Source organism: Hipposideros armiger, unplaced genomic scaffold (assembly GCF_001890085.2).
Source record: "Hipposideros armiger isolate ML-2016 unplaced genomic scaffold, ASM189008v1 scaffold_494, whole genome shotgun sequence".
NCBI classification, from domain to species: domain Eukaryota; kingdom Metazoa; phylum Chordata; class Mammalia; order Chiroptera; family Hipposideridae; genus Hipposideros; species Hipposideros armiger.
In genome coordinates this window covers 513,824-526,862 of record NW_017731844.1, presented here as the reverse complement: position 1 = coordinate 526,862, position 13,039 = coordinate 513,824, and the positions used below count along the sequence as shown (strand labels likewise).

Below are 13,039 nucleotides of genomic sequence, written 5' to 3'. Positions count from 1 at the left end.
GGCTTCAGGTCTGTTCCCGCCTGGGGATGGTGGTGGGTGGATTAGGTGCGGGCCCCCGGCGGCGTCCTGGGGCTGCTCAGCCCGCTGGCGGCTGTTTCTGGGACCACCCTGCCTCGCGGGGACTGGAGGTGGGGGTGGGCTCGAGGGCGGGGCTCAGGGTGTCCCGCCCCCATGAGCTCATCGGGGCCACCGCCCCTGGATGGGCAGCCGGGTTGGGGGCGCACCCGCGGTCCGAGTCTTGGGTACCGTCCCCCCCACTCTTGGCCCTGCGCAGCTCACCCTCCGGTCAGCTGTGGTCACCCTGGGGATCGTTCTTAGGGTCTAGGCCTGGGGCGAGCAGACCGGAAGCACGCCGGGCCCGTGTGGCCGGGATGCTGGTGTGCCTGCACATGGTGGCCCTAGTTTGAGGGGCCCCATCCCCCTCTCCTCATCCGGACCCAGATTCCAGCCTGGCCTGGTCCCCAGGGGAGGTGGAGGCCTTGAGAGTGGCAGCCCCTCCGAGTTGGCACAAGACCTGGGGTGTCCCTGAGCTCTGGGGGCCTGGGGCTGGCCTGGGGCGTCCACTTTGGAAAGAAGTGCCCCCAGGCTAGTCATCTTCGGGTGTTTCCCGACTTGCGTCTGCACTGCTGGTCGGGGATTGATGGAGTTTTTGTTTGTTTGTTTCCACTTCCTGTCAGAGTTGAGATTGGGGAGGAGGTGGAAGGGCCACGATTGGGTGGTGCCAGTAGCCCCTCTCATGACGGCCGAGCCCCACCTCCCCTGGGCATCGACTGGGACCCCCTCCCAGGCTGCTCACCCCAAGTGTGTGGGGTGGGAACATAAGCTTCCCATCTGGACAGCTAGGACCCAGAGCCGTTCTCAGGCAGAAGGGCTTTGGGGCAGGGAAGACAGGAACTGGACTGAACTCTAGCTGGGGGTAGAGCGGGGTGTCACATCAACGTAGGGGGCTCCCACTGGGGGCCCCTGAGGCCACTGGCCTCTGCCCTGGGGGGTGGGCTAAGCTTGGCCCCCGGCAGCCACCAGGGCCTTTGATGAAGGGGTGGTGTTGTCATGGATTCAGTGTTTGCCAGCATTGGCCAGGCAAACGAAGGGGTCAGTGGGGCACCCAGACACCCCTCTGCTGGCCCCCGAGCCCCATCCCGTACAGGCTGAGCCTGGATATGGGCGCGAGGACCCTGGCAGGGAGGTGGAGGGTAGGCAGAGGAAGGGGACTTCTCCCGCAGTCGCGCCTGCCTCTGGGCTTGGTGTCGGGCTGGTAAGTCCCGCCCACCTGCCCAGCTGGGGGAGGTCTGCCCATCAGGCCCCCTGGAGCTGGCCGCCGGGCCTGTCTGGTAGTTTCCCAGGCAGCTGGGGTGGAGGCTCCGCAGGTCTCCTGGGGATGTTCTTTATTGAGACTTAAGGAAACGTTTCAGAGGCCCCTCCCACTCCCAGCAGCGCAGAGAACTGTGTCTGCTCGGTGGCCGTGGTCCAGTCACCGCGGCACCACCCACCCCTGCAGTGAGGGGTGGCTCACCCCCTGCAGTGAGGGGATGCAGACTCAGCCTTCCGGGGCTGGGGGCGCACACCCTGCAGGAGCCCCCCTCTCTGCACCCCCTCCATTGCCTGGCTGAGCCTGGGTGCAGTGGGGATGGGCCTGGCGGAGGCTCCCCCCCACGGCTCAGCTGCTTGCCCTCTAAAGTGTGGTCCTCCAGATCCTATCTCCTGGGCTCGCTGGTTGATTGGCCGACAAGTGGTGCTTCGGGGTGCTTCGGGGAAGGGTGTCAGGCCCCTGCGTGGAGGGGGGCTGCCAGTGTCCGGCCTGACTCGCTCGCTGGGCACCCCAGTCACAGTGCACGAGTGGGTGGGTGTTGAGGGCGGGAACCGGGAGAAGGTGACAATGGGTGTGTGGATCAGGAAACTTTAAAGTTCCGTCTTGGAGAGGAAGTGAAAAGGCCCCGTGTGGGAGCGGGCCTCAAGGTGGCCTGGCTTGCTTCTCCAGGAAGGAGCCCGGTCACCCTGCACCCTGCTCTCCTGCTCTCCTGCCCTCCTGGTGCTGAGACCCTGGGGCTCCCTAGCTGGCTGGGCATCAGGTTGGGAGACGGGGCCAGGCAGCCAGGCAGCGTGGAATCCTGCCCGTCGGGGTGGGACAGGGACCTTCCTGACAGAGGCGGCCGGTCCTGGAGACACCTGCTGGAGCAGATGAAGAGGCTCACGTCCCTGCGCACCGCAGTAGGCCTGGCGACCTGGGGCAGGCCACGGGCCTGCGTGAGCCCTGCTGCCCTCACCCGGGAAATGGGTATGATAATAGCCCTCTCCTTGGGGGCTGGCCAGAGAGCCCTGGTGGTGCCATTGGCCCTTGCGGGGAGAGGAGCAGCGTGTCCCCTGCCTGGGACTGGCTTCCCCTCCGCCTAATGCAGTTGGTGGCTGCCTTCCAGAGGCAGGGCGGCCAGACCCGGCTGGGAACGAGGCTGATTAGAAGCCTTGCTAACTGGCATTTAATTCTTGCTTCCAGACAGCACATGACCGTCTATCACTTAGCGGTTCTGTCGCCTTCCTTCCTGCAGAAGGGATATGGCCCTGGCAGACTCTAGGGGGGTAGTCTGGGGGGGGCAGGGGATTTCCTGTGCCCGGTTTCAGTGTGTGGGTGAGTGGGCTCCCTCTGGTGTCCCCGGGCATCTGGCTGCCGAGCTTTGGGGAAACAGCCGTTAGGCTGGGCCATGCTGAGAAGAGGAAGTCTGAGGTCTGCCCCTGGGGTGGCCGTCAGGGGCGCCGAGCTGGCGTGAAAGGTGGAGGGCCTGGGACCCTGAGTGGCTCTGCTCCCATGCCAACTTGGTGCCCTCACTGTGGGGTCGCCCACCCCTGCCCTGCTTACTTCTGTCTCCTGCAGTTGGTCTCAGCCCCATCTCTGTCTCATACCGCCTCCAGGTTCTGGCAGGGGACGGACCAAAACCCACCCCCTCCCAGGTATTCTACCCTGGCCTCCATTTCAGCGCCTGAAATCCCATGACAGGGAAGAAACTAGGTCATAAAATCAATAAGGCTTAGAGTCCAGGAGCCCGTGGGAAGGGCAGGCAGGCAGTCACCTTTGCACTGGCCTGGCGGTTTGGAGAGGGCCCCGCTGTGGGGGTGGGGAGAAGCCCAGGGGCTCTCGTATTGGCCTTGGCCCCCCAGGACCCAGGCCAGACACTCAGCGAGGGCCGGGTGACTCTTGGCCCTGGAGACGTCGCCTGCCCATGGCTAGGACTCCTGGACAGAGACCTAGGCTCACCTGGCATCAGCCTCTGCACGGTTCTGAGTCGTCCAGCAGAATGTGGTTTGAGCCACACGCTTCCAGAGCCTCTGGACTTCCCAGTGCCCCCCCGCCACTTACACACACACACACTTCGTACTTTGGGGCCAGAGCAGGTTTACACAAGACCACTTGAGGGCCTCCAGGTGGGCCCCCAGAGCTGGGGGAGTCCCACAGGTGGGCAGAGGCCGTGCCCAAGGGGCTGACCATTGGAGCTCCCGTCCTAGCTGGCCCCCAGCTCTGTGGCTGTGGCGGCAGCTGGTACAGGGTGGTGAGGACGCTCTGGGCAGGGGGGCTGAGAGCCCCGGCGTGGGGTCCTAATGGCAGGTAGGCCTGAGGAGCACGGACCTGCCTTTAACTCTGGGAGTTGTTGGGGTGTTGTGGTGACAGGAAGCCAGGGCCGGCCCGCCATGTGTTACGGGGCAGTCGGCTCACCCTGGCGTCCTGTGCTGCCCACAGGAACCTTTTGAGTCGCCCGTCCTACACCCAGGTTGGCCTTGGGGAGATGTCTAATGGTGCCCGTCACCTGTCTTACCTATGCCGTCACCTGTGGGTGGCACTGACATTGGTTCTGTGCTGGGTGTGGAGACTCAGGCTGAGACGCCCGGGTGCAGCCGGGGGAGTGGGAGTGAGGCTCCCACCTTCCGGATCTCCAGTCCTGGGGGCTGGGTGGCCTGAACCCCGGAGCTCCGTGCCGGCGGTCTTGGGTACAGGGGCTTCCTAGGGGCAGCAGGCTTGGGACTCACTGACGACAGACCTGCCTGCCCGCCCGCCCAGGGCTCTCAGCTGCGGCTCTGCTCCCCACCCGGGGGCTCAGCCCCCTGCCCTCTGCATCCGCAGCCTGTCCTCTGCCCTCCTGCAAGCAACAGCTCCAGCTCACATGAAGTAGCTGTCCCCTGTGCCAGCAGACACCGGGCTGGGGCCGTCCCCTTTGCCTCTTTCTGGGTCAGGCTACTGTCAGGCTCACTGAGGTGAAAAGGACGCTGAGGTCCCAAGAGACCACACGCAGAAGGAGTGAGGGCAGATCGGAAACCAGAGTGGCTCACACGGTCCAGGGTGGCCCATGTCAGGCGGCCTCGTGGTGCTGCTGGCGAGGGGCACCCTGGCCTGCCCCTCGCTGGTCCCCTGCCCGAGCCCACCCCCTCCCGCCTCCCTCCCCAGCGGTGTCCGCCCACCCGGACCCTCGTTGCTGCGTGGGACCCTCTACCCCTCGCATGCCCTTCTCTGCCGGGCAGGTCCTGGGACGTCTGTGCCCACATGCCCATCTCGCCAGGGACCAGGAGGGCAGGACCGGCCTCTAGCCAGTGGCATGGGTTTGGGGAGGAGGAGGCCACTTCCTGGCTTCCCTGCCTGGCGAGCGGGTGGCAGGCCCAGGGTCTGGTCCTTGGGGCCCCAGGTCTACTGTGCTGCGCTCTGAGAGGTGGCAGGGTGTCCTCAGGGGCCTGCACTCACCTCTTGGTGGAAAGTGGCGCCTGTATTCCCCAACCGGAGGGGCCCAGGAGGGCCAGTGCCCTCCCCCCAAGTCCTCACACCTATTTTTAGATGCCTTGCCTGGCGGCTTCCTGAGGTCGGGGGCCACCTTCCTGGCCGAGGTGAGGGTCCCTCTGCACTCCCTTCCTGCCTCAGCCGGGAGCCAGCAGCACCGCTCGCTCGAGGCCTCAGCAGGGTCCTAGGGACAGCTGCCCACCCCCCAGGAAGGCCTGCGCTGGGCTCTGTGTCACCCAGGGAGGAGTCAGGCCCTGTCCCTTCATGGCGGGTGGAGGCGAGGGGCAGCCTGCAGGGACCCAGGTCCCCCACCCAGCCCGAGGGGTGGCACTGGGGCCTCCCTCTGCCCCCACCAACCCTCCACATCTCATCCTAAAAGGGCCTTCGCTGCCCCTCTTCCCTCAGACCTATCCCAGTGTCTCCACGGGCACTTCCTGCCTTACTTCCTGCCTCTGGCCTTCACTGCCCCCCTAGGCACCGTTTCCAGGCTCCCAGGACTCCCAGTTGCCAAGCCGGGCAGGCACTTGGTGCATTTTCCCAGCAAGCGTGTGCGCCGCTCGAGATGGCGGGTTAGGGTTAGGGAGCGGAGATGGCACGGAGCTGAGGCCCCTTGGCGCGGCCCCCGCCTGGCGGCCCTCCTGGGTCACGGGGGCCACGCTGTGAGAGCCTGGCGTCTGGGCTAGAGACCAGCTGCCGCTCGCGCGTTAATGCGTGAGTCATCCTTGTTGCCCGTGGAATGCGTGGGCAGGACATGGGGTGACCGTGGGTCCACCCGGTGAGGGTGGGGGGGATGGGGCACTGAGTGCTGCCTTCCCTGGGTGGGTGGAGGCCTGTGTGCTGGCGGGGAGGGCTGGGTCCTGGCAGAGGGTGCCCCAGGCCTGCCCGGGCAGCGCCCCTCCCCCACACCGCCTCCCGGCAGACGGCCGGGCAGGAACCCAGCGCGCTTGGCAGCTCCCTCCCTGGCCGATGCCGGTATTCGTTAATTCTCAGAAAGGAGGGAGAAGGCAAGAAGCAGAACCCTCCGTAGCTGTGAACACAATGTCCTGTGGAAGCCTCCAGCTTCCACGGAGACCAGTTAGCGGCTCCGACCTCAGGGCTCCCCGTCCCAGCAGGCGCACGTGGCAGGGCGGTTCCTTCCTACCTGCCAGCCCGCAGGAGAGCGCGCTGTCTAGGGATGGGGATGAACGAAAGAGGACTTGACGCGTCCCTGGGCTCCTGCTGCTGACAGAGACAAGGCTGCCAGTGCCACCTGAGCACAGCGGCAGCGAGCCCAGCGCCCCACGTGCCTCCGTTTCCTCCCGTCACAGATGAGGTTGTGGAGGCTCAAAGACCCCGAAGTGGGCTTGAGGTGACCAGGCCGCCAGCGGCTCAGGGCCTGGCCCAGTGCCATTGCTGTCTGCTTCCCACAACGATGGACTCTGCTCGGTGACGGCCATATGTGTGAGCTGGGGTCTGCGAACAGACAGACCTGCGTTTCCAGAGGCCACTGCCGGCGACTGCGGGCCTGGCGTGCCCAGAATGACCTGCTGCCCCGCCCTGGTGGGCCACTGCCACCGAGACGGCAGCCCGGGTCCTTTGGGACCCAGAAGAAGCAAACATGCACCCCGAAGTCCTTGCTGCCTCAGAGTTCAGTGGGCAGGGGTTTGGGGGAGGGGTTTTAAAACAGCTTTATGTGACATAAACGGCACATAGTTCAAACATACAAGTTAAGTTCTGACATATGGAGACACCTGCGAGACCATCACCGCCCTCAGGACGTCACCCCCAGCAGTGTCCTCGGGCCTTGTGAGTCCTCCTGCCCTCCCCCTCCCAGGCAACCACTGGCCTATTTTCTGTCACTGCACATACTTTGCATTTCTTAACTTTTATTTCAATGGCACCAGAAGGTGGTGGTTCTGCCTCTTGGCTGTCACCCAGTGGGACGCTGGGGACTCAGCCAGGTGGAGCGCCAGGAATTCCTCACTCGTCCTTGTCAGGAGGGTCCCACGTGGCTGCACCATGGTTTGCTTTGTCCATCCAGTCCCCAGCTGATGGACACCTGGGTTGTCCCCCATGGGGGGCTATTGCACGGAAAGCTGTAGGGAGCACGGGAGGACAGACCTCTGTGCAGACACCAGCCTCAGTCCCGTGGGAGGAAGCTGTGGGGGTGGCCGGGGCACTGGCGGGTGTAGGTTTAACTTCTGCCCCCTCCCCACCCTGTTCTGAGGCCGCCCCTCCTGCCCCCGCCCCCTGGGCAGCCGGGCTGGTGGAGATCTCAGGGCAGCCCCTCTCACAGGGTGGGGAGGCCTCACTGGTTTACGTGCATTTCCCCGACCACCGACGGTGGTGAGCGCCTTGCCACATGTTTGCTCATGTCTGTGTCTCTGGTGAAGTGTCTGTTCCCAGCCTTTGTCTGTCTGGAAAATTGGGTTGTTGGCTTATTTGAGTCCTGAAAGCTCTTTATAAACTTCGGCTCCGCGTCCTCTCTTAGCCCCAGCCTGCCGGTTGCCTTTTGAAGAGCAGGCTTCTTCCAACCTGTGGTGTTTCGGGGCCCCCGGCCCTGCCCTCCTCGGTCAGTCGGTCGGTCGGTCGGTTGGTTGGTGGGTGATGGAGTTGTGGGCTGAGGTTTGGGCAGGACAGGAGCACCCCTCCCTCCGCTCCAGGTCTAGGCGGGAGGGGGCGCTTCAGCCAGACTTTCCCCTGCCCTGTAGGCAGGACCGGCTTCTCAGCTGACCCCTCAGAAGGTGAAGGCAGGCGGGGGCTGTGGGGGCCGGTCCAGAGTTGACCTGAAAGCCCTTCCGCAGACAACGAGGGGGGGTGTCTGCAGCCCCACCAGCAGCACTTGGAGGGTAGGATAGCACTGCCCTCACCGCGTTTCTGTTAGGACCATGTGTCCCCAGACAGGCTTGTCCCCTCAGCTGCTGTGGTGAGGAGGCTGCACCGGGAAGGGGAGAGTGATCCCAGCCCAGCCAGCGGCCGTTCCACACAGGTCCCCTCTACCGGAGGTGGGGACACCGAGGCCCAGTCTCTGCGACTACAGAGGGAGGCTTTGGACGGGCTCCCCGCCCCTCCCCCCTGCCCTGGAACAGCTCACAAAGCTGGACCACAGTTTCAAAACAAAATAAGTGACAGTTTCTAGCCAGAGTTACCACGGCAACCCTCAGCCTCTCTGCAGATGGCAGCCAGCTCAGAGGAGCAGGACTCCCCGGGTTCCCGCCCTGCCCCCACCCTCCCTGCTTTCCTCGGGCACACATCCCGTGGGCCCTGCAGCCCGCTGGTAGGTGTGACAGGCACCAGAGTGTGGGGACAGGATGCTGGGAGCCCGGGACCCTGCCCTCTGAGGGGCATGCAGGGGCCTGAGTGCCCTGGGAGGGAACCGTGGCTAGCAGGTGCACTGGAGGGCCCTCCTCGGAATCGGGGCCGTGGGGTCCTGCCCCTCCCCTGCCAGACTGGAAAACGGAGTTGAACTTTGGGAGGAGGGGGTTGTGGCAGTGGAGGGCCGGGGGAGGTGCCCACAGCATCCCCTTGTGGGGGATGGGAGCCCAGCTGCTGCTGGGTGCCAGTGGTCCCCCGCAGCCAAGCCTAGAGTAGAGGGTCCCAGGAGTGGGGGTGCAGTCCCCAGCTCCTCTCACCCGACTGTTGCCCTAGTGTCACCTGCCTGAAAGTGCCCAGGACTGCTCGGGGCTTTCCCTGGGGTGGCCCACAGTGCTGGGGCCACCAGTATCACACTGAGTGGAGTGTGTTTCCCCATCACCCTCCTGGGCCCCTGTCCCTGGCCAGGGCCTTGTGGGCAGGTGCCGGGCTGGTCCGCTGGTTTTCTCGGGGTCTGGTTTTCGGTTTCGTTTCTCCTTTGGTCATGTAGCTATTGGTCTGAGTGGGGACAGCGCCTGGAGGTTCTCAGTGCTGCTGTGGGAAGAAGGCCTTGGCTGTCAGCACGTGGATGGCAGAGCAGAGGAGACCGGGGCGCGGAGGGCCGCTGCGCGCTTGCCTGGGTTGGCCAGTTGCTCGGGGAGGCATAGGCCTCGCTGGACCTGGTGTGGGCTCATCCTCAAGCACAGACCCACCTGCCACTGAGCCTTGAGTTTGCAGAAGGCTGAGTCCGTTGGGGGAGCCGGGAGCTCTGAGCAGGGTACGCTTTCCCGCCCCGCCTGCTCAGGGCAGCCTTCCCTCCCAGCCTCTCGGGAGAGCACAGTGGTTTCCTTCCTCTGGCAGCAGCTTTCCTTCCCAGAGCTGACTTGGAGTATCCCACACCTCGGCCCCCCCTCACCCCTCTGCTTCCTGGATGCCACCAGGGCCCCCGTGGCATCAAATCCCCACCCCTCTCCCGGCAGCAAAGACTTGGAGGCCCCTCCACGGGGCTCCCACACGAGCTTGGGACTATTGACAGTACCACCGCCCACGGGGGCGCGGGGCAGTGTCCCCTACAGTACTTGTGGTCTTGTGTGGCCTCCGGCCAGTTTCGCAAGTAAAAATAGAGGACGTCCAGTTAGGCTTGAGCCTCAGATAAACAAGTGCACTTGGCATAACTACATCGCATGCCGTATTTGGGGGACACGTATACTAAAATATTCGTTGTCCAGGCGTCTCACTGCAGTGGTGCTGGCGGGGGGTCAGGTCTGGCAATGGGGTCCCTGCTGGCAGGAGGGCCCCCGATACCCAGGCCTTCCTGGGGCATCTCGAAAACCAGGGCAGCAGAGCAGCCACCCGGAGCCAGCGGGTGCCCCAGACCCCAGCGGTGACTGAGTGTGGCCCGCAGAGGGTGGCCCTCAGACCGCGGACCCGGCACCTGCCTCTGGCTGCTCTGTGTGTCACAGTTCATACTCACCGAAGTGCTCTGCTCTTTTCCCAGCTGGCTGGAGGTGTGATCCTGGGCGTGGCCCTGTGGCTCCGCCATGACCCGCAGACCACAAGCCTCCTCTACCTGGAGCTCGGAGACAAACCGGCACCCAACACCTTCTATGTAGGTGAGTGTGTGGCACAGGCCGACGACCCCGGCCGGCCCATCGAGGTATCTGATCAGAAACTCAGTGAGGCGGTCAATAGGCAATCAGGAAGGACTTCCAGGATGAGGCAGGACCTGAGCGGGCTTGCTGTGGACTTGGGGGGTGAGGGGGGGGCTTGCTGTGGACTGGGGGTGGGGTGGGGGGGCTGGCAGGAAGGGCTCAGTGCACCAGGTCGAGACGGAGCCAGAGAGCCTGTGGGGTTAGATCAGCTTGGGACCTTGAGGGCCTGGGTACCCCGCCCCCCTACACCCCACTGCAGGTGGTCCAGTGTCTGGCTCTGGGGGCCTAGCCAGGACGAGAGGGTAGCAGCTGGGTGGGGGCGGGGGAGCTGTGTCACATGGTAGGTATTTCGGGGGAGGCTCCCTGGGAAGGGACAGGGCTGGAGGCCTGGACGGCCCAGACCGACTAGCAGCTGAGGCTGTGGGAGCCCGAGCCTGGGGGATGGAGACTGGGCCCCAGGAGGAAGGGTGGGGGCTGGAGTGACTCAGGCCACCCGCAGCCACACCTCCTGCCTTATTCGGCTGCCTGTCTGCCAGGTTGGGGGATGGGGCCACCCCCCCCCTACCCCCAGGGGCAGGGTGACCTAGGAGGAGGCCGGCTGTGCGGAGCGGACCTCCTCCCAGTGGCCCCAGCCCACAGGAGGCAGGCCTGGCCCTGTGGAGCCCGGGGCGTGCGGAGATGTTTCTGTCCTGGAATGGCGTGGCCCCTGGGCCCGCTCCTCCTGTCCATGTCCCCACCGGTCTGTGTAGCAGGGCAGGAAGCGTGCGCCCTCACAGCTCAGGGCTCATGGCTAGGCCACCTCCTGGCCTGTTGCCAGGCCTGTGTCCTCTGTGGGGCCCGGAAGAGGTCCACGCCCCTCTAAGCTGCCGCCTGGGGCCCCGCACACTCGGGATACACGCTCAGCTGCTGAAGTTGATGGCCCTGTACACTTACCGGCCCACGCAGGCAACGTGGAGCCACGAGAGGCGGTGCCAGTCCCTTTCCCGCCCGTGGTCCTCTCTGGTTTGGGGGTGGAGAGAGCTGGGTTCCAGGGAGCTGGACAGGGGCTTTGGCAGTGGGCTCCCAGCCCCACCTCCCCCCAAGGCTGTGGAGCCCCTCGCAGGCTGGGGCTCAGGAAGAGCAGGTGAGCCTGCCACCCCGAGAATGCACATGGGGACCACAGATCTGAGGAGTCTGAGGACCCTCAAGGGGTGTTTCTCTCTGGGGGCCCTTGAAGTCCTCTTCCCCCGCCTCCCCAGGGGTCCAGGCCAGCAGCAACCAGGTGTGACCCAGCTTGTCGCTGTTCTTCTGTCCAAGTGCAGGAGGGGCTGCCGCCGCCCTCTGGTCCACGTCCGCTTCCTGGGGCCTGAGGCGATCGGCTTTGCCGGTGGCAGAGCTGAACCAGCCCTGGGGCAGGCGATCTGGGAAGGGGCCCCTCTCCTGGGACAAGGCCGCCCAGCCTCCTGGCAGGAGCAGCTTTTGCTGGCGGTCGGGTATGGCCAGAGCAGGGCTGCAGGCCAGGGCCAGGCTGGGGCGAGAGCGGGGCCACAGGACACAGGCTGGGGTCGGGCGGCACGGGGAGGTCTGCGGCCACTTGGCAGGACAGAGGCTTGACCACCTGGCAGGTGGGGTGGGGATAGGGCCTGCGGCCCCCGGTGGGTGGGGGCCACTCACAGCCCCTCCAGCCGCCAAATCCCTGCCCACCCAGGACTGGCCTTGATGCGGGCTGAGCCTGTCCCGGAGGCGGCGGGAGGAAGGGGGAGACGTGGGTCCTCACAAGGGTTCTTGGTGTAACACCCAGACATGGGGCAGGTTAGCTGGGCTCCCTCAGCATTGGGCAACCCTGCAGGCTCTGGTGGGTCCCCGACCTCCCTTGCCAGAGCCAGGCACTTGGAGGAGGTACGGGGGAGGGCTGAGGCTGGGCCTGGGGGTGCTGTGGGTCAGGCACCTGCTCCTGGGCTCCCGGCCCCCGCAGGACCCTCCACAGCCCTGAACGCCGAGACGCCCCTCCAGGCACCCTATGGCATCTCGCTGAACCTCATGTAGTGACACGGGGTGGGAGCCCTGGGGTCCTGCCTCTTCTCAAGATGGAGTATCAGGGCCTGAGGGAAGAGAACTGGGCGCAAGGGTGCTGTGCCCTCTAAGCTGGGAGCCCCCTGAGGGCAGCTGTGGCGGGAAGCACCCTCTTGGCCAGGTCCGCTCAGTGCCGTGCGCAGGCTGTGTGGCCCGGGCCTTTCCTGGATCCTGGGCACCCTCTCCCAGGTTGGCCAGGCAGTGGACGGTGGGCCCTCGGTACTGGGGCTCTGGAGAGGGCTGGAGCTGCCCACAGTGCTGCCACAGTGGCCTGTGGGACGGCCCGGGTCTGCTGGAAGGGGCCTGTGTGGCGGGCCGTGGCCACCGGGGACGGCTGCATGGCCAGGCCAGAGACCTCGTGGGCCCCCAGTGCCCCCAGCAGTCCTTCCTGTCCCTTCAGGAACATGAGCTCAGCGTGGTGGGCATCTGACCCTTGGGGGCTATCCTCGAGCGCGCCTGCCACCCTGCCGCCACACACCCTATCCTGTCAGCGGGGCCCAGCCACCCTGCCTCGAGGCCACCTCGTCCAGTGGGCTTGTCCCCAGGGCCAGGGCTTTAGGAGCCGCTTCGCGCCTGCCCCTCCAGCCCGAGGAGCCACACAGCAGCCGGATTTGACCTCCTGCCCAGGAGAGGGGGCAACTGCAGTGGGCGCTGAGTGCTTCCCGCAGCGGGGTGTAGCAGAAGGTGCCACCTGATCCTGGGCTGCCTCCGCTCCGTCCCATCCCCAGGCCAACGGCTGGGCCCTCTGTACCAAGGCACTGAGACAGGGGTGGTCCTCGGCCACCAAGTCCTGGAGGCCCGTGGGAACCAGAGTGGCGCAGGCTATAGGGCGTCACACAGGGAGAGCCGGTCCCCTTAAAGCGCTGATCCCCGAGCTGTCTGAGCACTTAACCGGAGTGACATTCAGTGCCCAGAAGAGGCAGCTGAGGCTCGGAGGCGCTCCCTGGCCGGCGGGGCTGCAGTGCCCTCACTGCTCCTCCCCACGGCCTCGGGCGCCTGGCCTCTGCCCAGCGGGGTGGCTCGACCCCACAGCATCCTGGGCACACGGCCAGGGAGGAGGTCTGGGGTGGTGGGCTCTCGGGTGATGTCGGGGCACCGGGCCAGCGGGCACTGAGGCGCCTGTGCCCCCTCTCCCCCGACAGGCATCTACATCCTTATTGCCGTGGGTGCTGTGATGATGTTCGTCGGGTTCCTGGGCTGCTACGGGGCCATCCAGGAGTCCCAGTGCCTGCTGGGGACGGTAGGTCCTGGG

The 13,039-nt window shown here is 65.6% G+C and overlaps 1 protein-coding gene across 1 annotated transcript in view; it reads left to right on the top strand.

Annotated features, from left to right (window-relative positions):
- Window positions 1-7,841: 7,841 nt before the first annotated feature.
- Window positions 7,842-13,039, top strand: part of CD81 (CD81 molecule) — an 8,425-nt gene continuing 3,227 nt past the window's right edge. The window contains exons 1-3 of the mRNA XM_019667317.1: window positions 7,842-8,009; window positions 9,582-9,696; window positions 12,930-13,034. Of these exons, the coding sequence (XP_019522862.1) occupies window positions 7,908-8,009; window positions 9,582-9,696; window positions 12,930-13,034 (322 nt within the window). The 5' untranslated portion in view covers window positions 7,842-7,907. The remainder of the gene's footprint in view (window positions 8,010-9,581; window positions 9,697-12,929; window positions 13,035-13,039) is intronic.